General features: G+C 39.5%; 1 protein-coding gene across 5 annotated transcripts; it reads right to left on the bottom strand.

Annotated features, from left to right (window-relative positions):
• BBS5 (Bardet-Biedl syndrome 5) lies at positions 1-27,981 on the bottom strand. 5 transcript variants are annotated; one of them, XM_039469552.2, is made up of 13 exons: positions 27,365-27,796; positions 26,681-26,717; positions 25,229-25,311; positions 19,584-19,649; positions 18,218-18,267; positions 17,957-18,084; positions 14,194-14,329; positions 13,351-13,446; positions 8,709-8,771; positions 7,086-7,220; positions 2,352-2,435; positions 581-604; positions 1-426 (listed from the first exon to the last, which is right to left on the bottom strand). In XM_039469552.2, the coding sequence occupies exons 2-13, from the start codon at positions 26,683-26,685 to the stop codon at positions 325-327; spliced, it is 972 nt and encodes a 323-aa protein (XP_039325486.1). In that variant the 5' UTR covers positions 26,686-26,717; positions 27,365-27,796; the 3' UTR covers positions 1-324. The 5 variants fall into 5 exon arrangements, with proteins under 5 accessions (XP_039325486.1, XP_039325485.1, XP_039325488.1 ...); XM_039469551.2 differs by lacking the exons at positions 26,681-26,717; positions 27,365-27,796 and adding an exon at positions 27,835-27,981; XM_039469554.2 differs by lacking the exon at positions 26,681-26,717 and having other exon boundaries at positions 27,365-27,795.
• Between the last annotated feature and the right edge of the window lie 8 nt (positions 27,982-27,989).

Raw genomic sequence — 27,989 nt, forward strand, 5'->3', positions numbered from 1 at the left:
ATACTTTCAAAACATTAAATGGTGCTGCATAAATTCTTTATTAAACCCAACATGATACAGTCACTTAATATCTGAAAACTAAGACTTTACAGGCATTAAGTACAAAATAAACATTTATAAACAAGTTATATTTTGATTACAATTTTAAATATAATTTTTAGAAAACTAAGTTTTCTAAATGAGTTTTTCCTTAATCATTAAAAAACTCTTAAAAACTTTAAATATAAAAGTTGTAAATATAAAAACTATTCCATGACTTATGGCAGGTGACTAGTATCTTTAAACTTGAGATATCTTTAAATAGAAATCCATCTCAACTCAAGATCAACTCATCACTTCCCAAAGTCCCTGCAGGGTGAATCCATCCTTCAATTTCTCTATTGCAAGCCCCAGTTCTTCTGAAAATACAGGTTCACGATCTTGTTGCTTTTTGGGAGACAAGAGGATAAGATGGGAATCAAGAAGGTGGGCAAAGAGGAGGAAAAAAACAAAGAGATAGGTTTCACATAAGTTTGTGAATGCTAAATTTTGGAATATAGAAACTTTTTTCATAGATTATAGGTAAAATAAATGTCCTTACCTTATTGCCATCAGCAAAATAAGCCTATAAGACAAAGAAAATTCTATTTCACATACTGGACATACAAGATTCCAACAGATCAGTGGGCTAAGATACTTAATTTGCAGAATGATTTTATAAATGTATTTCATATTCTGTTACTGTGTATCTAATTATTTTTTTCACCTGTCTCTGCAATGCTGGTAGCAGAATTCACTGTTAAAGTCTATAAGACTTTTACCTTAAGATCTAAAAAATGGCTGGGCGCGGTGGCTCAAGCCTGTAATCCCAGCACTTTGGGAGGCCGAGGCGGGTGGATCACGAGGTCAAGAGATCGAGACCATCCTGGTCAACATGGTGAAACCCCGTCTCTACTAAAGATACAAAAATTAGCTGGGCATGGTGGCGCACGCCTGTAGTCCCAGCTACTAGGGAGGCTGAGGCAGGAGAATTGCTTGAACCCAGGGGGCGGAGGTTGCGGTGAGCCGAGATCGTGCCATTGCACTCCAGCCTGGGTAACAAGAGCGAAACCCCGTCTCAAAAAAAAAAAAAAAAAAAAAAAAAAGATCTAAAAAATGTGGTTTGTAATATATAATTAGCACTGTTAACTTGAGAGGAGATAAAAAAGCATGACTTAATTGTCATATAGCAAGAAGCAGGTAAAAAAGAGAAAAAAATAACTTGGAAGTTATAAAATTTCTTCCCTACATTTGGTTTAGAAGATACTGGCAAAACAAAACAAGTACTTCAATGTGTCAGCATATGCATATAGTTTGAGGTAGTAGTAGTTTATAATTATTTTATACTAATTTCACACCTTTGTTTCAAAGCATTTGTTACCAGACAGGTATTCTAGTCAGATTTATAGCCATAGAATGGAGAAAGCACTATAATTTGGTTATAAGTTAAATGATACCAATTTGGAAATAGGAAAGCTATTGTTCAAATACATATCCTTTTTAAAACCAAGATCCCTATAAATTAAGAGAAGACATTTCATAAAAATTCATTATGGAAAGAATAGATTTTAAATTTTTTTTTTTTTTTTTGAGACGGAGTTTCGCTCTTGTTGCCCAGGCTGGAGTGCAGTGGCACGATCTTGGCTCACCGCAACCTCCGCCTCCTAGGTTCAGGCAATTCTCCTGCCTCAGCCTCCTGAGTAGCTGGGATTACAGGCACACGCCACCATGCCCAGCTGATTTTTTTGTATTTTTAGTAGAGACGGGGTTTCACCATGTTGACCAGGATGGTCTCGATCTCTTGACCTCGTGATCCACCCGCCTCGGCCTCCCAAAGTGTTGGGATTACAGGCTTGAGCCGCCGCGCCCGGCTGATTTTAAATTTAATTAACTATAATATTTACCATGTTCTATTCATGGTATGAAAAAACTTTACATATCTAAAATCCTAAAACTCTCTGAATAACTGTGTTTTCAAAATACTTCTGTTGTTTTTTTTTTTCTTTTTTTATAGAGACGGATTTTTGCTATGTTGGCCAGGCTGGTCTTGAACTCCTGCCTTCAAGTAATCCACCTGCCTTGGCCTCCCAAAGTACTGGGCTTACAGGCGTGAGCCACCGTGCCTGGCCTCAAAGTATTTCTGATTTTGATAATTTAAAAGTTATTGTCACAAAAGAAATCCCTCACAAAAAATATCATCTTCACACTCATGTTTAAGATACCATCAAAAGTCTCAAGTTATATGGTGTTTCACAAATTTACACCATTATTTTATTAAACAAGACTGAGATAAAAACCTTAAGAAATTTAATGCTCTCCTTTATGATGCTCACCACAAAAGCATCCGTGTGGTCATCGGAGTCTATTTCTACATCATCTTGAATCTGTTCGACTGTCAGAGCTTCAAGTGGCTGTGGCTGAAAATCAGCAGATGTTAAAATGCATCAGAGACAGTATTAAATGTACCATAAGAACTGCAAATACTTTAAAAATAACAATTACAGGCCGGGCGCGGTGGCTCAAGCCTGTAATCCCAGCACTTTGGGAGGCCGCGGCGGGTGGATCACGAGGTCGAGAGATCGAGACCATCCTGGTCAACATGGTGAAACCCTGTCTCTACTAAAAATACAAAAAATTAGCTGGGCATGGTGGCACGTGCCTGTAATCCCAGCTACTCAGGAGGCTGAGGCAGGAGAATTGCCTGAACCCAGGAGGCGGAGGTTGCGGTGAGCCGAGATCGCACCATTGCACTCCAGCCTGGGTAACAAGAGCGAAACTCCGTCTCAAAAAAACAAAAACAAAAATAACAATTACAAGCTACTAAAGTCTTATAAAAATCATGGTATATTTTATTAAAAAACTAACGAGTAGTAAAACTAGTCAATTAAACCTAAGCTTTCATATCTGAAGTCAATATCATGAAAAGAACTAAAGAGAGATATTTATACATACTTAATACTCAAATATCTTTTTTTTTTTTTTTGAGACGGAGTTTCGCTCTTGTTACCCAGGCTGGAGTGCAATGGCGCGATCTCGGCTCACCGCAACCTCCGCCTCCTGGGTTCAGGCAATTCTCCTGCCTCAGCCTCCTGAGTAGCTGGGATTACAGGCATGCGTCACCATGCCCAGCTAATTTTTTGTATTTTTAGTAGAGACGGGGTTTCACCATGTTGAGCAGGATGGTCTTGATCTCTTGACCTCGTGATCCACCCGCCTCAGCCTCCGAAAGTGCTGGGATTACAGGCTTGAGCCACTGCGCCCGGCCAATACTCAAATTTATCTTTAAAGAAAAAACTCTGACTTGACTTTTATGAGTTTTTTACATTGTTTAGAAAAGCTAAGTTTTGTCTAAGAGCAAATGTTCAATTTTCCTCAAAATAATCATTATATATAATTTGTGAAAAGTAAAAGAATATTTTTATGGAATGTTCTAAAGGTAAAGAATAAAATATAGAGCTACTATTTATTAATTTGTTCATTTTCAAATATTTGAATATCCCCTTTGTTATATTAGATACTATGCCAGTACTACCAATGGTATAAAATCCTACCCTTACCCACAAAGGGTTTATAATTTACTGAGTAGAGATAAAGATAAAGCTCAATAACAAATAATTATTATATTGAACCATATGAAACTGCCGTTTTTTATAAGTCAAAAATGATAAAATATCAATATATGCTTCAACCTACAAAAAGCAGCTATAACAAAGCTGAGGATAGCCTCAGTGTTTCAACCACGTTCAGCGTTGCATGACTATGTGCCAATAAATTAACTAGGCCTCAGTCTCCTTAACTGTGGGATAAGGATAATGATAATACTTCTCACAGTATTGTTGGAAAGATTAAATGTGATGGTGCATATAAAGTTCCTAGAGCAGTGAATGACAAACAGCAGATGTTTAACATAGTCATCCAACAACTATAAATACTCACTAAGAGCCTATTATGTGCTAGTTTCAACAGCTGGAGATACAGTCATTAAACAGACAAAAACCCCTGACTTCATGGAGGTAAGTTATAATGGAGGAGACTGATTAATTCTGAAAGGAAGGGAGGAAAGAGAGAGAGAGAAAGCAAGCAAGCAGAATTAAGGTGATGGGAGTTGCTGTTTTAGAAGAATAGTCAGGGAAGAGCCTGAAGAGATGGCATTTGATTAGGGACTTATATGAAGTGGAACAGTGAGATATTCTGGCTAGCTGCTATTATGTACTGGGGTCAAAGAAAAGGGGAAGAGAACAAATGGGTCAGGGAACTAACATATCAAGTGTCTCCTATGTGCCAGGCATTTTATGGACATGATCAATTAACTTTCTAAGAAAGATTATGTCTGTTTCTCTCTCTTTTTTTTTTTTTAAGAGACAGGTCTTGTTCTGTTGCCCAGGATGCAGTGCAATGGCACGATCATAACTCACTGCAGTGTCAAACTCCTGATCTCAATCTCAGCCTCCTGAGTAGTTATGACTATAGGTGGGCACCACCACACCTGGCTAATTTTTAAAAATTTAAAACAATTTAGTAGAGACAGGGTGTCACTATGTTGTCTTACTATGCTGATGTTGGACTCAAACTCCTGGCCTCAAGTAATTCTCCTACTTCAGCCACTCCAAAGTGCTGGAATTACAAGCATAAGCCACTGTGGCCCACCCTATCTCAATTTTATGAGAAAACTGAAGCTCAGATTTCCCTAGGATCACAAATTGAAAGTCAGGTTCCAAGGACCATGCTTGTTCTACAACATTATTCTACAAGGAAGAGTAATAACTAGAAAAAGGGAAGAGGTGAGTATAACTGAAAGTTTAAATTAAGATAATGGGAAAAATGAAGGAATACTTCGAAGTTTTGAGTACAGCTGACTTTGACAGTGCCAAAAATATATAAGTAAACAAATCAATATATCAGTAGGTTGCTGCTTTTGAGAAAACGATGAGGCCAGTTTTAGATATGCCAAGTTTGAGATGCTCATCTAAGTCCTAGTGTATCTTACTGACTTGCGTAATTATTTAAATTACTAAGATAAATCTGAAATGAGAAATTCCACTCATATCATTTGGCATGCTCACTATATGAAAATATTCAAGAGGCCGGGCGCGGTGGCTCAAGCCTGTAATCCCAGCACTTTGGGAGGCCGAGGCGGGTGGATCACGAGGTCAAGAGATCGAGACCATCCTGGTCAACATGGTAAAACCCTGTCTCTACTAAAAGTGCAAAAAATTAGCTGGGCATGGTGGCACGTGCCTGTAATCCCAGCTACTCAGGAGGCTGAGGCAGGAGAATTGCCTGAGCCCAGGAGGCGGAGGTTGCGGTGAGCCGAGATCGTGCCATTGCACTCTAGCCTGGGTAACAAGGGCAAAACTCCGTCTCAAAAAAAAAAAAAAGAAAATATTCAAGAGTATTTGGAACCATAAGCTGAAAGAATATGTCAAGGTCAGAAGGAAAGTTCTAGAGTCATCCACAAAAGTACAAGTTGAAGATGCTGAATGAGCGGATGATATTACCAAGGAATATAGAGAGAAGGCAGAGTGAAAGGAAGAATGCTGAAAGAGCATGCTGGGAAGAAGAAAGGATGGTTCAGATGATGAAATACATACAATGTATGTAATACAATGTCAGCAACTCAGATGGAAGTTTTAGCTAGAAGGAGAAAGATATGGAATTTGATAGGGAGAGAAAAAATTAAGTACAAGGAGCACTACCAGGCAATAAGGGCCTTACTAAAGTCACATGATGTAGTACAAGAGCAGAAGGAGAGATATAAGTAATGGCTGTGACATGGCTCAGCATGCTGAGCCCCAGCAGGGGCACTGATTATAAAGGAAATGGCAAGAGCACCAGCAATAGAGTGCATAATGAGGGTCCTAGTAAAAGAACAGAGAGTGGCCGGGCGCGGTGGCTCAAGCTTGTAATCCCAGCACTTTGGAAGGCTGAGGCGGGTGGATCACGAGGTCGAGAGATCGAGACCATCCTGGTCAACATGGTGAAACCCCGTCTCTACTAAAAATACAAAAAATCAGCTGGGCATGGTGGCGCGTGCCTGTAATCCCAGCTACTCAGGAGGCTGAGGCAGGAGAATTGCCTGAACCCAGGAGGCGGAGGTTGCGGTGAGCCGAGATCGCGCCATTGCACTCCAGCCTGGGTAACAAGAGCGAAACTCCGTCTCAAAAAAAAAAAAAAGAACAGAGAGCAAGGGAGTCTACAACTGAGTGATCAGTGGTAGGACCAGGACAGAGAGGACAACAAGGGCAGTGGAACAGATGGCAAGAGCACCTCTGACAGAATGGACAGTGACTGTCCCAGTGATAGAGCAGACAGTGGGGGTACCAACAATAGAGGGGACAGCAAGTACATCAGAGCTAGTGCCCCTAGCAAGGGTACTGGTGATAAAGTGGACAGTAAGGACAACTCTAATGGAGTGGGTAGTGAGGATACCACTGATAGACTGGACGATGAGGGTCCCAGCTGGAAAGACAAGTGAAGCCAAAAGAAAGCTGATGTACCTGGAGAGCAGGGAATACCAGCAGCAACCAGGAAAGAAATCATAGGAAGACAAAGAGCAGACAAGTAGGCAGGATATGCAAAATATTTCATGACTGATATGGCAGAGGTACTGATCAACAGGAATGGATGCAGGCAGTGTTGATGCAGCCAACTCTTGGAGTTGCTATACTCTGGAGTACTAAAGAAGACGACGGTATTCATGAGACCTATAAGGCTTGCCTATGGTAATAAGGGGCTGAAAATAAAAATAAAGCTGACAGAGTGAGAGACTCAAGTCTGTCTGTATCAGAGGAACATTGCACATGGAAATTTATCCAGGTGGCTGCCCATCTACAAGGGTAAGTATGGAAGGTAGGAATGAATGGATGATGAAGCAGCCAGTTAGAAGACAGGTGGTAGGTACGAATTAGTATTAATCCAGGAGCTGTGCCCACTTGAGCAGAATCTGTATATTCAGCATATTAAACACAGTTCAAAATTAAATGGTACACACTGATATTTATATTTGACTTTTACAGATTGCATAAAACCAATTCAGCAAACTTTATTTCACATACTCAACAAATTACCTTTTCTTCCATCTCATAATCAACTCCAAATATGGGACTGGCAGAATAGATTTTGTGAAGTGAATTGATTTCCTTAACTGATTCTTGTAGTTTTTCCACAGGATCTATTTTAAAGCCAAGAACATATCCACCACTCTACAAGAGAAAATAATTATTTAAAAAAAAAAACCAACACGTCTCAATAATTGCATTTGCATTTATATGATAAATTTGATAGTCCTTATTTTAGAGCACAATATGTAAATTCATTTTTTCAATTAAACTTTTTATTATGAAAAATTTCAAGCATATACAAAAAGAGAAGAGTAAAAACGGGAGCCTCTACGGAGCCATCATACAGCTTCAAGAAGCAGCAACATGTGGCCAACTGTGTTTCATCTGTAACCTCGCCCTTACCTGAACCCCTCAACCCCAACACAGGCTTATTTTGAAGTATATCCAAATATAATTTCATATGAAATATCAAAGGTAACCTTTCAAGATTTAAAAATTATACTGTAGACTGTGAAGGCCAAAAGAACTAAGTTTTTCTTGAGCTAAGCCTTAAAAAGGAACAGAGTACATGAAAAGAAGGGAAATGGGCCATCTGTGGCTATCTCCTTGAAGAATTAGGAAAGAAACTGGGCCATCATAGAGTGTTTTGAGGAGTGTTAGAAAACTAAGTAGCATACTGTAATAGGTAAGAGTATATGCTCTGGGTTGAGAGCACTGCACTTATGTTCATTCTGGTTCTACCACTAATTCACTAGCTGTAGGACACTCAGAAACTCTCCTTAACCTTTTTAAGCCTCAATTTCTAACCATAAAATGGTTATCAAGTTGTCATATTAAATAAGATAAATATATATATATGACATTTGATATAGTTCTTGAAACAGAGCAAACAATAAATGGCAGCTGTAGGCAGGGGAAGGAATGAGTGGACATTCATGTTTAAATTTAGAATTTAGATGATAAGTAATTTTATAAATCACTTTTAAAAAATGTATTTAAAATCTTTCTTAGCCAGTCAAACCTACTACCATCAGACCAGCATGTTTTATTCAAATGCATTTCTGCAAAAACCTGGCATAACGGAACATAGAAGGTTATAATTAGTTAGCATACGTATGTGTGAGAATATAAGATCTTAAACTGTATGTGTGTGTGTGTGTGTGTGTACACACACAAATATATGGCTGTGTTTTTCTGGGACAGTCTTGGTAAATCAGTCAGACTTGAGATCAAAACTTAGCTCTACCACTTACTAGTTGTGAGGTCATGGGCAAAGTCCTAACTTCTCTAAGCCTCAGTTTTCTTGACTGTAAAATGGAGGGAAAATAGTAGCTGTATTGTAGGACTGTGTAAAGACTGGGATAATGAATGAAGAGCTCTCAGCACAGTGACTTGATTCTGTCATTAATAATAAAAGTGATGATCACAAGTGATTATGTCTGTCCAACAAAAAAATGTAAGCATGATTCTTCCTCTGAGGACATTTTCTGTAAGACTTCAAACACTTCATATAAACTTCATATTAAAGCGAATATTCTCAGATGTAAACTGATTATAAATAAAACTAAAAATCTAGACTGTCACATAGTTTTAAAAATCAAATATTAATAAAAATATACAAGATCTTACCTGCTGAGAGCTTTCTATGACAAGAGCTAAACCAAATTTTGAATCTCTAATCTTTATTGAACGCTAGAGGTAAAATGAAAAAGACAAATATGCATGTTTTTATTAACTGAATAGTGACTTTTTAACACAGTTTTTAAACTTCACACAGTATTTACTTTTCAGAGTCTAAAGAACAGAATTCTCCCTCCTTTCATTAAACTCCCACAGAGATCAAGTAAAAGAAACAAGACTCACATTGAAAACAGGTGGCAAACTTTTAAGAGGCAATACAAGAAAGGCAGCTCTGAAATCTGTACAAAATTATCAGACTCAAATATTTCTCACTTCCAGGGAGCGAACTTTTTAAAAAATTAGAGACAATTAAATTAATTAGGTCTCACTCAGCCACCCAGGCCAGAGTACAATGGTGTGATCACAGCTTACCACAGCCTCAAACTCCTGGGCTAATAGATCCTCCTCCTGCCTCAGTCTCCTGATGAGCTAGAACTACAGGCATGTGCCACTATGCCCAGCTAATCTTTTCTTTTTGGAGAGGGGGGTCACACTACATTGCCCAGGCTGATCCTGAACTCTTGGCTTCAAGCAATCCTCCTGCCTTGGCCTCCCAAAGTGCTGGGGATACAGGCATAAGCCATAGTGTCCAGCCTCAACTTTTAAACAAAAGGCTAGCAATCTTTTAGTTTTGGTAAGCCAGTGTCTTTTGTAGCTCCTAAGGCTAGATTAGTTTTTTAAAGTCACATGTGCCTTCTGTTTCTTATATCATAGCTGGCTAAATTCTTAAAAGAATCTCTATTTTATTTATGTTTTTAAAATAAGTTTGGGCCTGGCACAGTGGCTCACACCTGTAATTCCAGCACTTTGGGAGGCCCAGGTGGGTGGATCACCTGAGGTCAGGAGATCGAGACCATCCTGGATAATACAGTGAAACCCTGTCTCTACTCAAAATACAAAAAATTAGCTGGGTGTGGTGGCAAGTGCCTGTAGTCCCAGCTAGTTGGGAAGCTGAGGCAGGAGAATTGCTTGAACTTGGGAGGCAGAGAGTGCAGTGAGCTGGGCAACAGAACATGACTCTGTCTTAAAAAAAAAAAGTTTGAATATTTATCACTAGGCATCAAGGAAGGCTTGGATAGATCAAGTGCAATTAACATCAGCTGATAAATGTGATATGAGGACTAAGCTTGGTCAGCGGAAGATGGGCGTTGACCAGAGGCCTGGGAGAAGGGGACAGTAGAAGCAGCATGGCAGGTAGGGCCTGTAGAAGTGACATAAAATGTACCTGCTGGCAGGGTAGGGGAGAACCATGGAGGACCTAACACTACGACTAGCAGACTGAAAACCCACAATAGGGTAATCTGGCAGGTGATGTTGGAATATCATGCTTCTAGACAGATGGGCAAATTTGAGAGAGAGATTGAGAAAAAGAAGAAAGGCTTTGATGATCATTGTTATGAAAACGTGGCCTTTCATCTGGACTACTTTATACCCCACAAGAATATGTACAATTCCAGTTAAGAATCACAGAACACTGGCCAGGGGCAGTGGTCCACGCCTATAATCCCAGTACTTTGGGAGGCTGAGATGGGCAGATCGCTTAAGACCAGGAGTTTGAGACCAGCCTGGGAAACATGGTGAAACCCTGCTGCTACCAAAATTACCAAAAAATTAGCCGGGCATGCACACTTGTGGTTCTAGCTGTTCAGGAGGCTGAGGGAGAGAGGATTACCTGAGCGTGGGAGGCGGCAGTTGCAGTGAGCCAAGACTGTGCCACTGCACTCTAGCCTGGGTGACAGCGTGAGACCCCTGCCACAAAAAAAAAAAAAAAAAAAAGAAAGAAAGAAAGAAAGAAAAGAAACAAAAAGAATCATAGAACACTGGCACTTTGGCTTTCAATAGGTAATCTAACCAGGTGTCTGTGGGTGACACAGGCTGGTAAGACAGAAACTGGCAAGAAGCTGATATATAGTATCTATAGGAGTAGGGTCGGGGTAATGGTGGAGGTGCAGAGCTGAAGTTAGAAAATGACTGTGGCCCTGACAGACTATGATGATATCAGATTGCAAGTTGTTTGGGCTGGCTTGAATTCATTCCAGAGGCCATATTTGGCAACCCTATTCTTAAATAACGCAAAGAACAGAAAGCACAAGGTTGTTTACTACTCAGTAATTATTCAGTGTGATAGAAGTTAGGTTAGGCAAGCTGTAACATGTTAATGCAATATAAAAAAGCAATAGTAATACAAACACAAATTTGTCAAATACCTATGTAGATTTTGTCACATCGTCCCAGCCTTGATTAGAAATTTTTATATTTCTTTTGATGGCCAGAAATAATTCTCTTCCTATGCGATTCTATGACTTTCTGTTTAATATGTTGTTTTTCTCCACCAGACTGAAAGCCCCTTAATGGCAGGAACTGTATACTGGTTCATGATTTTCATGACTGTATCTCTAGCACCTGGCACAGAGGAGGTGCTCAAAATTTAGCACATAAATGCATGAATTATCAGAAATTTAAAACTCAGAAATCAAATAATTTAGCCAAAGATAGGGTTGGGAATATTTTGCAAAGAATTATTCATCTCATGGGCCAGCAATTCTTTTCTTAAAAATGGTATTTTCTAGGTATCACATACATTCTGTCTACTCAATAAATATTAATAAAACTCCCTAGTCTTTTTTTTTTTTTTTTTTTTTTTGGAGACGGAGTTTCGCTCTTGTTACCCAGGCTGGAGTGCAATGGCGCGATCTCGGCTCACTGCAACCTCCGCCTCCTGGGTTCAGGCAATTCTGCCTCAGCCTCCTGAGTAGCTGGGATTACAGGCACGCGCCACCATGCCCAGCTAATTTTTTGTATTTTTAGTAGAGATGGAGTTTCACCATGTTGACCAGGATGGTCTTGATCTCTCGACCTCGTGATCCACCCGCCTCGGCCTCCCAAAGTGCTGGGATTACAGGCTTCAGCCACCGCGCCCGGCCGACTCCCTAGTCTTAAGACAATACATCCTACAATAAGGGCAGTTATCACAGGATAAACTCATGTGATTTTCATTAACTATTTTTATGTTCCATCTAATTTGTACTAGAATTCTGAAAGTAGTTTTTTTTACATAAAACAAAATTACTTAGTGTATTGGAATTTACAGTTTGTTTCACTGAGTCACTTATTTACCATAGCAGCAGCAGAGTAAAAAGAACTATCTTTACCTACTCCCCAAACAAATTGGTCTCAGATATAGTCAGTTATTATTTTGAATTTTAATTGTTTCGGTTTTTTTGTTAAAAAAAAAAAATAGACAAAGGGTCTAGCTATGCTGCCCATGCTGGTCTTGAACTCCAGACCTCAAGCAATCCTCCCATCTCAGACTCTCAAAGTACTGAGATTACAGGAATGAGCCACCATGTCCAGCCTGATTTTAATAGTTTTAACTGAACTTAAGCTGAAAGTATTATTACTAAAAATCATCTTGATTCCTTTCATTAAATCTGTGGTATGAAACCAGCTTGTATTACATTCTGAATCTAAATACAATGAAAGCAGTCCATTCACAGAATTAAGAATTAATAAATCCTTCTGGCTTGTAAAAGTTTTGGAGCAGAAAGTGACAAGAGAGTCAAGAAAAACTGTGGGGGCTGGGCGCGGTGGCTCACGCCTGTAATCCCAGCACTTTGGGAGGCCAAGGTGGATGGATCACGAGGTCAAGAGATCGAGACCATCCTGGCCAACATGGTGAAACCCCGTCTTTACTAAAAAAATACAAAAAATAAGCTGGGCTTGGTGGCGCGTGCCTGTAATCCCAGCTACTCAGGAGGCTGAGGCATGAGAATTGCCTGAACCCAGGAGGCGGAGGTTGCGGTGAGCTAAGATCGCGCCATTGCACTCCAGCCTGGGTAACAAGAGTGAAACTCTGTCTCAAAAAAAAAAAGAAAAACTCTGGATTAGTGTGCTAAAGCTATGCCAAGGAACCACTGTATACTTGCTTCACAAAAAGGTTACAGAAAATTTTAATAGTTAAAGCCCTCTGGATGGGATCTGAGAGACACCTCACTCTGTATAACTATTTAAATTTTTAGAATCCAGTATATTTCCCTTCTAATAGCAAGCTGGTAATAGTGCTGCTTCTCTGGAAAGTAAGCACAATTAGATATTTTCTGTGTTGAAATATTTCATAGTAAATTATCAACATCTTTACAATATACTCTCAGCTAATAACTGCTACCACTTAAAAAAGGGGGCAAGGGCCGGGCGCGGTGGCTCAAGCCTGTAATCCCAGCACTTTGGGAGGCCGAGGCGGGTGGATCACCAGGTCAAGAGATCGAGACCATCCTGGTCAACATAGTGAAACCCTGTCTCTACTAAAAATACAAAAAATTAGCTGGGCATGGTGGCATGTGCCTGTAATCTCAGCTACTCAGGAGGCTGAGGCAGGAGAATTGCCTGAATCCAGGAGGCGGAGGTTGCAGTGAGCCGAGATTGTGCCATTGCACTCCAGCCTGGGTAACAAGAGCGAAACTCTGTCTCCAAAAAAAAAAAAAGAGGGTGGGGGGCAAGAACTCATCTAATCCTAAAAGTCCCATTAACTAACTATTGAACAAAAAATATTTATTCTACATGAAAATAAGGTCATCAAAATGTATGTACTTACAATTTGCAGATATGGTATACTGACATTAAAACTATCATTCATATTTGCATGCCACACAATTCTCACATTGGTAATAAAAAATGTTCCTAAATTGCCCTGTAAAAGACAGTAATGAGAGATACAGAAATGATCATTTTTTGGATACCTATTATTTATTTTCTAATCACCAGAATAATTCTTATTACAGCAGCAAATAATACCAAAATTGAGTATCAATGACTTCATCATTCATTGATAGTAGTACAATTAGATAACTAACAGCCTGGACTCTGGAGTCAGGCTGCCTAATCATTAAACCATTAGTACCTACCAACTGTCTGACCATGGGGAAATTTCTTCTTGATGTATTTTGTCAAATGTAAAAATGGAGATCTGATTAAATATCCCATGTAAATAAATCCCTTAGCACAGTGCCTGGCACATAGTAAGCAACCTACAAATGTCAGACCTTACTAAAATTAGTATTCAAAACCTTGGATAGGTCAAAGCAAAGAAGTTGTGGCAAGAAAGAGAAACAAAACATATGTAATAACCCCCATCAATCCACATTAGATTGCATTGTTTATAAGGGTAGGAGTTCCATAGTTAGATCTTTACCACCTAGCATAGCACGAGTAATTTTTGATTCATTAATTAAAGAGACAGTCCAGGACTGGAATACCATTTTATTAAATTGAAAATAGGAATGTTACTGTCAACCTAACTTGTGCTTATTGAAAAATAATATTCTTTCCTAGAATGCTAATTTTAACAATTAGAATTGACTATATAAATCCAATGACGAATGGAAAAATGATTACCAAAACACTGTCCCAAAAGGTTCACTAGTTCTTTGCACAATACCTGATCACTGGATAAATTCCATACTCCATTGATTTTATCATATACATGTTCTTGTGGTAACAGTCTTAATTGTTTGTTCTGAATTAGTGCACTTCTCAATTTAAAATCACGATACATTTTAGAAGTTTCATATGCTCTGTGAAAAAGAACAGACAAAAGACAACCCAAACTGAAGATGTGATTTTCTGGGGTTATGTTTACTTATTTACTAAAACATATAGTTGTTAGTATTTATGTACATCACTCAAACAAAGCTGGACACAAACTCCTGGGCTCAAGTGATCCTCCTGGCTCAGCTTCCAGAGTACCTGGAACTATAGGCATGTGCCACTACACCCAGCTATATTTTTCTTTTTAAAAAGGTCTGGCAATTACAGTTTTTTGTAGATTTTGTCAGTATAGTATTTCCATATTTTATCACAATAACCTATTTTTAAATACATATGGAAATTGTTTTTCCTATCAAAATGCTACCTTTTCTTCATTTCCTTGTTTTTCAAAGGACATAAACAGGCATCCAATTATTAATACTTTTTCTTAGGGCGGGCGGGGTAGCTCATGCCTGTAATCCCAGCACTTTGGGAGGCCGAGGTGGGTGGATCACGAGGTCAAGAGATTGAGACCATCCTGGTCCATATGGTAAAACGCCGTCTCTACTAAAAATACGAAAATTAGCTGGGCATGGTGGCACACGCCTGTAGTCCCAGCTACAGGGGTTTTACCATGTTGGCCAGGCTGGTCTTGAACTCCTGACCTTGTGATCTGCCTGCCTCGGCCTCCCAAAGTGCTGGGATTACAGGCGTAAGCCACCACGCCTGGCCTGAATCCCTGTAATTTTTTTCAATGTCTACTGATAATAAACACAGAAAGAAACCCCAATTAACTTTTGATTAGTTAATTTTAATCTTTCACATAAAACAGGCTAAGTTACCTATTTAACAAAAGTATTCTTAACCTTAATAACATAAGAATTCACTTATATAAATTATATTCAGTGTTGAACTTTAATTTTTACTTTAATCTTCTAATATGTAAGTTGTGAAAGAGCAGAATTTGAGTATTATGCTTATAAGTCTTAATTTTCTTTAGTTGTGTTATCATCAATACTTAACCAGTGGAAGAAATGGAAACTATTTATGCTATAAATTATTATTTTTTGGGGGGAAGCACATTATATATATATATATATATATATATTTTAAAATAACTGGTTTTTTTTTTTTTTAAGAGACAGAGTTTCACCATGTTGGTTAGGCTAGTCTCAAACCCTGACCTCAGGTGATCCACCCGCCTTGGCATCCCAAAGTGCTGGGATTACAGGCATGAGCCACCATGCCCAGCCTAATGTTTTTAATATTATTTAAGAAAAGCAGCTTCTGTTCTTTTCATATTCCATTTAGAACTTTTCACAGTACTTCTCTAAATGAAATAAAGAGCTAAGGTTTAGGTGTATGCCCAAGAGAATTGAAAACATATGTTCACACAAAACTTATACACAAATATTCATAGTAACATTACTCATAATCACTAAGAAATAAAATACTAAAAGTCCATCAACTCATGAACAGATAAACAAAATGTGGTACATCCATACAATGGAATATTATTTAGCTACAAAAAGGAATGAACTACTACTTATACATGCTACAACATGAATGGACCTTGAAAACACTGTGTAAGTGAAAGAGGTCAGGCATAAAAGGCCACATGTTATATGATTCTACTCTATTCCATAGAGACACATAGTAAATTAGAGGTTATCAGAGACTGCTGAGGTAAGGGAATGGAGAATGAATGCTATGGGTAAGGGGTTTATTTTGGGAATGATGAAAATATTCTGAAATTGGATCTTCACAATCGTTGAATAATATTGTGAATATACTAAAACTATCAAACTGTAAACTTTAAAATTGTAAATTTTACATGTAGAATTTTATGTAAATTGTATTTCAATTAAAAAATTAAACCATTATATAGATCAAAACATGAATAAAATTAAAAATCAAATAACAAACTAGGAAACTAAAAATAATATTGGCAATATATATGACAGCTAAGGGTATAATTAAGAAGCTTCTAAGAAACCAAAACATACATAAAATAGATTAAAAATGTCAACTTCACTGGCAAATACAAATTAAACAATTATATACACACATTTTTAAAAAAATCATAGTACTTAGGGCTGGTTTAAAAAAGAAAAAAAAGCTGAGGCAGTAAAAAGAGAAGAATTTAGCAAACCACAAGAAGAAAAAATAAGTAATTAAAAAAAAAAAGAACAGGCTGGGTGAAGTGGCTCACATTTGTAATCCCAGTACTCTACGAGGCTGAGGCAGGAGACTCACTTGAGCCCACGAACTGGAAACCAGCCTATGAAACAAAGTGAGAATCCCATCTCTACAATTTTTTTTTTTTTTTTTTTTGAGACGGAGTCTTGCTCTGTCACCCAGGCAGGAGTGCAGTGGAGTGATCTCAACTCACTGCAACCTCCATCTCCCTGGTTCAAGCGATTTTCCTGCCTCAGCCTCCTGAGTAGCTGGGATTACAGGCATGTGCCACCATGCCCAGCTAATTTTTTTGTATTTTTAGTAAAGGCAGGGTTTCACCACATTGCCCAGGCTGGTCTTGAACTCCTGACCTCAAATGATCCACCCACATCAGCTTCCCAAAGCGTTGGGATTACAGGCGTAAGCCACCACGTACAGCTCTACAAAAACACTTTTAAAAAATTGGCAGGACATGGCATCACATGCCTGTAGTTCTAGCTACTCAGGAAGCTAAGGCAGGAAGATCGTTTGAGCTCAGGAGTTTGAGGCTTCAGTGAGTTATGACGGCACCACTATACTCCAGCCCGGGTGACAAAGCAGGACCCTATTTTTACTTTAAAAAAAATAAATAAATAAAAAAGCCACAAACCAAAAAAAAAAAAAAAAATCAACAAAACTCTTTAGGGAAGACATTCAAACATGCCTTCTACCTGCTAGAAAAGTACTTTTAATTATGCAACTTGTTTAGGTATATTGAACTCTTTATTTCACTTTACCTATCTTGGTAGCTAATCTAATCTGCCCATCAGTAGAAATTTTTAATGAATCTTTAGTTTTATGTGTTTTATAAATACCTTCAAAGTGTTTATTAAATGATAATGAAACGTGTTCTTCTCAGTATCTTCCTGATATTTACAATAGAGCTTGGAAGAAAACAGTACCACACTTCTAAGCTTTATTCTCTAAAACAGGGGTCCCCAATCCCTGGGCCACAGACAGATGGGTACTAGTCAGTGGCCAGTTAGGAACCAGGCTGCCCAGCAGGAGGTGAACGGTGGGCAGGTGAGTGAGCAAACAAAGCTGAGCTATGCCTCCTATCAGATCAGCAGTGGCATTAGATTCTCATAGGAATGTGAACCCTATTGTGAACGGCACATGCAAGGGATCTATATTGTGTGCTCCTTATGAGAATCTAATGCCTGATGATCTGTCATTGTCTCCCATCACCCCCAGATGGGACTATCTAGTTGCAGGAAAACAAGCTCAGAGCTCCCACTGATTCTACCTTTTGGTGAGTATATAATAATAATAATAGAAATAAATTGCACAATAAATGTAATGCACTTGAATCGTCCCAAAACCATACCCTCACCCAGTCCATGGAAAAACTGTCTTCCATAAAACTGATCCCGGTGCCAGAAAGGTTCGGGACTGTTGCAGTCTAAAACCATAGAATAAGCTAAAAATATTAAATAATCCATAAAGTATTACTATACCTGTGTACTGCCATCACAGAAGTAAAAAGTCTAGGGCTCCCAGGAACCAAGTTTGTAAATATAAATTCAAAACGAGTGCTGTTACATTTTGTTAGTATATAAAGAGCTTCAGTTTGGCCTCGTAATTTCTGTAAAGACAAATTTATTTAGAAGTTCAGATTTTAGGAGCAATTTTTCCTTTATAGTGAAAACAAACATCAACCTCAAATATCTAGTTTCTTTACTATATATACATATTTCAATAATAATTTTTAGACTTACAGAGTTAGCAGTCCTTGTTGTAATATTCAGTACGCAATTATAACCGACAGCTAAAATCCAAAAGCAAAGAATGTAAAGAACATGATATGGTACACTGAGAAAAATACTTTTCTAAAAAAAAAAAAAAATATATATATATATATATATATATATATATACAGAACTTTTAACAGTTTAGAAATTAAACATATATAGAAATACACTTTTAAAAGTTTAAAAGAAATAACTATAAATTTAAATAATTAAAAAAAAAACTAGAAGGTTAATTCTGTCTCTTTGAACAAACAAAAACATAACACGAGAAAAAGGAAGTCTTCATCCCTAAAGCCTCTGCAACGTTATTTACTGCAAGTTTTAGCACTACGTCATCAAAAGAACAAGTCTAGCTGGATAATCTAAAATACTTTAAAAAAATTAGTGAAGGCCGGGCGTGGTGGCTCACGCCTATTAATCCCAGCACTTTGGGGGGCTGAGACCGGTGGATCATAAGGTCAAGAGATCGAGACCATCCTGGTCAACATGGTGAAACCCTGTCTCTACTAAAAATACAAAAATTAGCTGGGCATGGTGGTGCACCCCTGTAGTCTCAGCTACTCGGAAGGCTGAGGCAGGAGAGTTGCTTGAAACCAGGAAACAGAGGTTGTGGTGAGCCGAGATCACGCCACTGCACTCCAGCCTGGGTAACAAGAGCGAAACTCCATCTCAAAAAAAAAAAGTGAAACAAAATTTAACACAATGAAAATATTATACTTTTATTACAGCTTGTATCTTACTTCTTTGGGATTAAACAGGTGATAGCATGTTATCAAAAAAATTAAAAAATAACCAAGGTTAAAGCCCTAATCTCACATATTTCCAAGACACAAAATGGACAGATCAAAACAATAATGGATAATTCTGTTTGCATTATCATGTCTAGGATTTCTGACGGTTTTTTGTTTTTATTAACTTAAGATTTCTAGTCCGGCGCTGTGGCTCACACCTGTAATCCCAGCGCTTTGGGAGACCAAGGCGGGTGGCTCACCTGAGGTCAGGAGTTTGAGACCAGCCTGACCAACACAGAGAAATCCTGTCTCTACTAAAAATACAAAATTAGCTAGGCATGGTGGTGCATGCCTGTAATTCCAGCCATTTGGGAGGCTGAGGAAGGAGAAATGCTTGAACCTGGGAGGTGGAGGTTGTGGTGAGCCGAGATTGCATGATTGCACTCCAGCCTGAGCAACAAGAGTGAAACTCTGTCTCAAAAAGAAGAGAAAAAAAAGATTTCCACGTATTTCCACATACTTCTTTGGTATCAAAGGCACCATGCAAGTTCACGTGACAAAGGGTTTTTTTTTCTTCAGACTTATCTAACCAAGATACTTACAAACATTGACTCTTGGTAATGCCAAAGAGTGCCAGAGAATTCTTAAATTTGTTACCAAGAGTCTACCTAAAAGCAGACAGACAAAAATAGGTTAACTTAAATAAGGACCCATTTTGCAGCACTGAATGAAGTGGATATGGAACTTCTGGCTTAGTATCAGAAGCAACACTTATAGATAGTTTTCATATGTTTATTAACTGAAAATATTGTGCATATCCAACCTATATAAGTATACAATGTATCATTCAGAATCCTAGAGAAACAAAATTTGACAGTTATATAAGGGATACAGATGTTCTCTACCAGTAGCTTTGATCTAACTCAAACTGACTGAGGAAAGACTTGTGCACTAGTTTTTTTGTCTTAGTAGAAGCTGTTCTGGGGTCCCAACAAGTCAACTGAGAATGAATACAGGATAATTACACAGCCATTCATTGAAATTGCGATTTTTCAAAGAACTCTCACATACACACTAATTCTTGATATATGAGTACTTTCTCAGCAGTTCTCATTTAAATGAACCATATATTTATACACACAATTTTGCTGTGAGCAAACTACTTTGTTCCTAAGAACTTATGGTCAGGCTGAAGTCTACTTAAGGCTTTATACTTTTTGATCTTAGCATCAGACTGATGTTCATACACTGAAATACAAAGTTAGACACTTCATTCCTCAAAATGTGTCCTGTACAACAGTGATCCCTTATAGATGCTCCAAGAAAAAAAATAAATTTGAGAATGGCATGCTAGGTGTATTAGAGATGTATAATACAAATTAGCATTTTATGATAGCTTTGAGATATTCTGAAATAGTAAGACTTATTTCGTTTAAACACATTATTTCACCAACAAATTACAACCATAAAATTCTTTTGATGAGTAATCTATAGCCAGCCAGGTCATACTCTTTCTGAAAACCTCTAGAATGTCTAAAATCAGAGAAACTAGGTCTGTATGAATACTAGAGTGAAACTGGATAACAAAGGTGGCTTTAAAAAAGGTAAAGGCGGCCAGGCTCGGTGGCTCAAGCCTGTAATCCTAGCACTTTGGGAGGCCGAGGTGGGTGGATCACCTGAGGTCAGGAGTTCAAGACCAGCCTGGCCATCATGGTGAAACCCCATCTTAAAAAAAAAAAAAAGGTAAAGGCATTCTCAAGGGAGATTGTGGAAAATTATAGATGTCTGACAAATAATAAGTAATCCAGCATGGCTGGAGTGTAAGGTTCATACAAGATCGTAGAAGACTAGGTATTGCATCTTTCAGTCATTGGTCCAATGGAAAATAGATGGTACGCTCAAGTTAGGATAACTGAGGTTTATTTACAAAAGAGGGAGCAGCAGTTAATGAAATCTGGAAAAAACAAGAGTCCTATGGAGCTGACTGCTTTGAGAGGAGAGATAGCCAACCTCCCACTGAGAAGGAACCAGGGGAATAAATACCCAGACCTCATGCTCCTGCCTCTTTTTGATCTTCTGCCATGACTCTTCCAACTGGAAGCCAGAGTACCCAAGGAACCCTTAGATGTACTCTACACAAATCATGTTTCCAGGGCAAAGGGAAAAGGGTGGAGAAGAATGCCAGACCTGGAAGGACAAATGGAATATAGCAGCACAGGTGATAAACATTGTTTTTGGACATACTAGAAGTCCTTTAATGCTACACAAAAAAATTCAGACTTGAACCTATTAGCAATAGAGGCAGTTGAGTTGGGGGTGGTGTTTAGCATTGGAATTGGGAAGGACTAAAAATTTTTGAGAAGAGAATAATGTGAATCTACCGGTTTAGAAATCAATGTAGGCAGTTAGGTTTATTACTTAGCTACATGACCTTGGAAAAGTGAACTAACCTCTCTATCCCTCAGTTTCCTCATTTGAAAATAAATATGACTGCATTTACTTTAAATTTTTTGTTTTACTATTTTTATTATTGTTAAATGAGATTATATCTATATGAAAGATTCAGAACAGTGACTGGCAAACAATAAACATTCCCAAAATAACAGTTACTTAAAAAATAATCATTTGCAAACTAATTTTTGACTTTTTTTGTTATAGATACACTGGCTTTCCTTATGCCATTTTACCTAGGCAACATTTTGTTTCTACAAATGGGCTATGGGCTCAGGACACCTACTGATTCTTTTATATTTTTCTGTCAGTCCCAAGAGAAATTATGGAGTGGGAAGAGTTTGCCACATAAAACCCCAACCACCTGTTTGCTTTTTTCTCTGCTCCTGGAATATCTCCTACAATCTCTATGATTTTTTTGTTTTTGTTTTTGTTTGTTTGTTTGTTTGTTTTTGAAACGGAGTTTCGCTCTTGTTACCCAGGCTGGAGTGCAATGGCACGATCTCGGCTCACTGCAACCTCCGCCTCCTGGGTTCAGGCAATTCTCTTGTCTCAGCCTCCTGAGTAGCTGGGATTACAGGCATGCGCCACCATGCCCAGCTAATTTTTTTTGTATTTTTAGTAGAGACGGGGTTTCACCATGTTGACCAAGATGGTCTTGATCTCTTGACCTCGTGATCTGCCCCCCTCGGCCTCCCAAAGTGCTGGGATTACAGGCTTGAGCCACCGTGCCCGGCCAATCTCTACGATTTTTAACCCTACTTCTTTTCTGCTGAAGGACCCCAGCTAACAGCTCCAAACCCAGTGTTCCACACGTGGAGTTTCCTCTCCATCCTGCCTAATACCAAAATATGGTTGTCCCTGTTTCTACTGATCTCCCAAACACTGAAATATAGCTGTCTCTTATTCTCACACAGCTATTAAATATTTTAATCCTGTACAAACTCATTTCTATAACTTTGTTATAGATACACTGGTTATGTTTTCTCTATGACATTTTACCTAAGCAACATTTTATCTCTACAACTAGGCTATGAGCTATAGGCACTGTGCAAAGCTAATCTGGTAATTTCAAGTTAGGGTACTAACAGATGAAAATTGATTAAATGTGCTAATCTTCTGGGTTATTTACAGTTTTAACATAAGGGCTCTTGAACTTGGCAATGCCTTAACTTGATCATTTCCAAACTGCTGAAAGGGAGGGGAAGTGGAGGGCTAGAAAGCAGGATTCGCCTTCCATTTTTCAACTCCTTAATGGTCAGAAGCGCTGTATACTCCTGTAAAATTTCAAAAGGTTTTTGAGGTCTGTGCACACACATAGTTATTTCTATTTTATTTTGAGACAGGGTCTTGCACTGTCACCCAGGCCAAGTGCAGGGACACGAACATGACTTACTGCAGTCTCAGCCTCCTGGGTTCAAGTGATCCTCCCACCTCAGTATCCCCAGTAGCTGGGGCCACAGGCACGCACCACCATACTTGGCTAATTCTTTTTATTTTTGTGTAGAGACAGGATCTTGTTATGTTGCCCAGGCTGGTGTCTTAACTCCTGGCCTTAAACAATTCTCCCACCTTGGCCTCCCAAAGTGCTGGAATTGTAGGCATGAGCCACTGTAGTTGGTCTGTTTTTATTAATAGGAGGATTTCAGGCACTGGAGATTTCTGGTCAGGGAGGCTTTCTGTCCTTCCTACTCTGAAGTATTAGTACAGGATTCTGCACTCAATGAGTATTTGAAGAAGTGAAAAATGTTCTATTAAAAGTTCCTGCCAATCTGTATGAAACTTTATCTTGGCTTTCTCAAGTTAATTCAGATTTTGTCAAGATACAGCCATCTTGACAGTTGGGATTATTTTTCCACTCTCAAAAGCACAAACTAAGACTTTTTTGCTGCTATATCTTCATATTCCACTCTCATCTGAGCCTGACAGACACCAGGAAGCATTTTAGAAGTGTGATCTAAGCATTACTTTAAGGATGGGCCCCAGCCACTAAAAGGATCTGCCTATAGGTGGTGGCCTGTAGGCAGCAGGCCTCTTTGGAAGCATTTCTTCTCTGAGAGGAACCACCCTCACCTCTATCTCCATTATTTCCTTTGATGTCTTCAATTGAATCTAAATCTCCAGGTCTTGTTTTCATTTACCTAAAATGAATATAAAGGTCTTAATTTTATAGCTACCACTATACCTGCTTACTATCTATCTGTTTAGGGAGAAAAGAGACATATGTACATTAGCCAGGAGCAGTGGCTTATGCCTGTAATCCTAGCACTTTGGGAGGCCAAGGTAGGTAGATCATTTGAAGTCAGGAGTTTGAGACATATGTATACAAAAGAGCCAGCAGCATAAATAATACTATACCAAAAGTTCATGCATTTAAAAATAAGGTCTCTGAGGTGAACCACCCTCAGAGAAGAAAAGCTTACAAAAGGGCCTGCTGCCTACATGCCAACCTAGAGCTGATCACAAGAAAGTCTCAGGAAGCAAGCAGCCAGTCAAAAGGGGTACAGTAAGCATGTTCTGCCAATAAGGGTTACCATTCCTTCTTGAGGATTTATTGATTCCCCCTTTCCTGAAAGAAGTCTGCTCTATTTCCCCACTTACGCCTTTCAGGTAAGAGGTTTATGTCCCTCCCTCCTAAACCTCCTCTCCCCTAAAACATTTTCTGGATACATTAAGCTGCCATTCCACATCTTCTATTTTTTTCCTTGAAGATGCTTCCAAGACCTACTGGTCATTGGCTCCACAGACAGCTGCTATAGGCAGCCTGGACTTTTAAAAGTTCCAACCCTGGGGAGATTTGGTTTGGGAGGGACTCTAGGGTCCAGCCGCGCTGGTCCCCAGTGACAGTCAGAGCTAAGTCTCACAGGATTTTCTAGTACTTGACCTACAAATAGATTTCACAGTGCAGCATTAAATTTGTTCCCCACATATCCGTGTCTAGGTGACAACCATAGGTGATTGATGGTGCATTACACCTGAATTTTTTCTTGAACTCCCAACCTCAGGTGATCCACCCACCTTGGCCTCCAAAGTGCTTGGATTACAGGCGTGAGCCACCATGCCTGGCCTAACACCTGAATTTTTTAAAGGGAAGCATGGCTCCAGGTACTACAGCTATGATATACTTATAGTTCACTACCCCATATCCTTTTTTTGGGGAGACAGGTCCAACGGTCAGAACTAATGCCCCTTGCAAACAGGTCTCCTTGAGTTTTTTTTTTTTTTTTTTTTAGTTTTTTTTTTTTTTTTTTTTGAGACATAGTTTCGCTCTTGTTACCCAGGCTGGAGTGCAATGGCGCGATCTCGGCTCACCGCAACCTCCGCCTCCTGGGTTCAGGCAATTCTCCTGCCTCAGCCCCCTGAGTAGCTGGGATTACAGGCATGTGCCACCATGCCCAGCTAATTTTTTGTATTTTTTTTTTTTTTTTAGTAGAGACGGGGTTTCACCATGTTGACCAGGATGGTCTCGATCTCTTGACCTTGTGATCCACCCACCTCGGCCTCCCAAAGTGCTGGGATTACAGGCGTGAGCCACCGCACCCGGCCCCTCCTTGAGTTTTAACAGTTACATTGGATAAAAGTGATGTTAGAACTAGGATTTCGTAAAGGACCAAACTACAAGTTTAATGCCTACCCTTTCTTCTATTTAAATCTGAAAAAAGTCTTACATGGTTTTAACTCTCCCATTTTCACAATTACACTGAAAAATGATGCTGTTTCATATATTCTCTAGCTAATATGATTCAACATTTGTAAATTAAACCAGGAATGTAAAATACATGTAAAATATACTCACCTCTGTCTCCATTATTTCCTTTGGTGTCTTCAATTGAATCTAAACAATCAATAAGGACTTCTCCAGGTCTTGTTTTCATTTGCCTAAAGTGAATATAAAGGTTTGATTTTTATAGCTACAACTATACCTGCTTACAATCTATTTAGGGAGAAGAGACATATGTACATAAAACAGCCAACAGCATAAGTTAGGTTGTACCAAATGTTCATTCATTTAAAGATAAGGTCTTCAAGAACTTCAAGAACCTAAAGATTGCCGGGCGCAGTGGCTCAAGCCTGTAATCCCAGCACTTTGGGAGGCCGAGGCGGGTGGATCACGAGGTCAAGAGATCGAGACCATCCTGGTCAACATGGTGAAACCCCGTCTCTACTAAAAAAAAAAAAAATACAAAAAATTAGCTGGGCATGGTGGCGTGTGCCTGTAATCCCAGCTACTCAGGAGGCTGAGGCAGGAGAATTGCCTGAACCCAGGAGGCGGAGGTTGCGGTGAGCCGAGATCGCGCCATGGCACTCCAGCCTGGGTAACAAGAGCGAAACTCCGTCTCAAAAAAAAAAAAAAAAAAAAAAGAACCTAAAGATCAGTGGGGCCTGGAGTGACCAGGGCCATCTGGAGTAAGCCAGATGAGTAGGAGGTACAGAATTTTGAAAAATGAAAGAGAATCCATAATTAAAGACCAGGAAAAAGAAATAGTAAGAAGATGTGAGAAGACTGGCCAAGCTAGAGAAGAAGGACCATATTGGGAGGTAGTAAGAGAAATACTGTTGGACAACTAAGGAGGAACCAGACTATGGAGAACCCAGAATGCCAGCCTGATAGGTTTAGGCCTTATCCTGTGGACAGGAGAGAACTTCCAGAGGTTTCTGAGTAGAGGAAAGATCATCAGGAAATTATGAAAGGAATGGTTAAAGAAAAGCTGTATCAAAAGCATTTTCGGAACTTGGCAAATTGATACAGGTGACAAAAGAAAATAAAGGCAGCTTGCTGACTGATAGAATACATTCTACAGTGTCCAAAAAAAATGCAGCAAATATCTAGCAGAGCCTTCTAATATACTCTCCATAGAGCCAACTCAATCACCTGTTGAAAATACAGATTCATTTCCCTGCTTAAAAGCCTTTCGTGTCCTCTGGCTGCCTAGAAGTTGAAGTCCAAAATCCTGAGCTAAAAATGTCACAATCTGGCTAATTCATCTTTCTATTTGTACCTCCAACCTCTCTCTGCAGCAGAACCTGCCTTCTAGTCAGAGATTACAACTCCAAGACTCTGTTTCTTATGCTTAAGTCTTTTCTGGAATACTGTCCTCCTGTCTACCCTGACAAGGGTTCCATTCTTCAGGGACCAACTTAAATACTATGAATATTTATTCTTCTTCAAGGACTTCACCAGGCAGAATAAATTGTTTTGTTTCTATCAGTCTCAGCTTTTCGTTCATTTTTTCAGAACGGTACTTACCACATTTATTATAGTAGTTGTCTGTGTATCTCCTGCACTAGAATAGGGGGATATGAGTATTATTTTCTGTCTCTAGCTATCGGCATAGTAACTAGCACATAATAAGCACTGATAAATGTTTATTAATGTTAATGAAATGGCCTTTTGTTTGCATTAAGAACCCTATAAGAATGACAGAAGATGTCATAGAATGTCACAATATGTAACTATGGTCCGTAATTTTACAAATTCCTTTCTCTTTCATCTTCTTAAAGGATCTAAAATGTTAGTATTAGATACCTAGCCACTACTTAACCTGGAAAATGTATCAATATTTCGTTTTTCTATCTGAGGAAGTGAGGTCTCTAAGGAATGATAAGAGGTAGCTAAGCAGCTCTATGCCATTAATCCAGAAATCTCAGCTTTAGTGTTTCTCAACACTTAGTATCCCAATCTGCATTTTTCCCCCTGGATTTTGGAGCAGGAGGTTTTTAACCACCTTCTCTTTAAAGAACGATACTTTCCCAAAACAGGGCTTCTATTTAAAGTATGATAATTTCCAAAAACAGGGCTGCAAAAGAGGGCTCCTTCTTCTGGTTGGTGATTTAGATGAAAAAATAGATGAAAGCTTACCAAGGACATAAACTTTGCGTGGTTAGGAATTTTTGAAGACTGCCTACTCCCCACCTCCCTTATTTTACAGACCTGAAGACTCCAGCTTGAATGATGAAGACATTTGTCCAAGGGCCCACACAGTGTGTAGATATTACAGACTTAGTTTTAGAACCCTAGTTTCCTGAGCCCCTGCCCTACGTTCCTTCCATGAAACTGAAATCCCAAGCTCAGGTGGGTGTATACAGGACGCCAAGCCCCGGGTAGTCCCGCTCGTGCTCCGGTTCACATTCCTGGTCTGTCCCGCAGGCCAGGATGGGGGACCGACGGTCGCACGGGACCAAAACTCTGCATCCAGACGCGCTCTTGCCACGGCGCCGGCCTCCGGAAGGCCGCAGTGGCCCAACCGGCCTGGGGACTCTCGAGGCGCAGACGAGGGACGCAAACATCCTACCCCGCCAGCTCGGCGAGCAGCGGGGCCGCAGGCTCCGCCCGCGGGTCCCCAACGCGCACCGCGGCGCCCTCTACAGGCCGAAGACCCCTCGGGAATCTTGGAGACTCACTGCGCGGACAGGTCGAAGCGGACATCTCGGTCCTCCCAAAGCGCATCCAGCACCGACATGCTGAATTAAGGCCGCGGCGGGCCCTCTCCACAGAGGTGGAGGCCCAGCCGCGTCTCGCCGGCTCCAAGGCAACGGACCGCCTCTGTCGCGACGTC

Source organism: Saimiri boliviensis, chromosome 5 (assembly GCF_048565385.1).
Source record: "Saimiri boliviensis isolate mSaiBol1 chromosome 5, mSaiBol1.pri, whole genome shotgun sequence".
NCBI classification, from domain to species: Eukaryota; Metazoa; Chordata; class Mammalia; order Primates; family Cebidae; genus Saimiri; species Saimiri boliviensis.

Coding starts and splice junctions, on each gene's coding strand:
- BBS5 (XM_039469551.2), bottom strand. CDS start 27,893: ATGTCGGTGCTGGATGCGCTTTGGGAGGACCGAGATGTCCGCTTCGAC. Junction 13,447..14,193: donor GGAATTTATCCAGTGATCAG/GTATTGTGCAAA, acceptor TGTCTTTTACAG/GGCAATTTAGGAACATTTTT. Junction 605..2,351: donor ACCACACGGATGCTTTTGTG/GTGAGCATCATA, acceptor TTTGTCTTATAG/GCTTATTTTGCTGATGGCAA.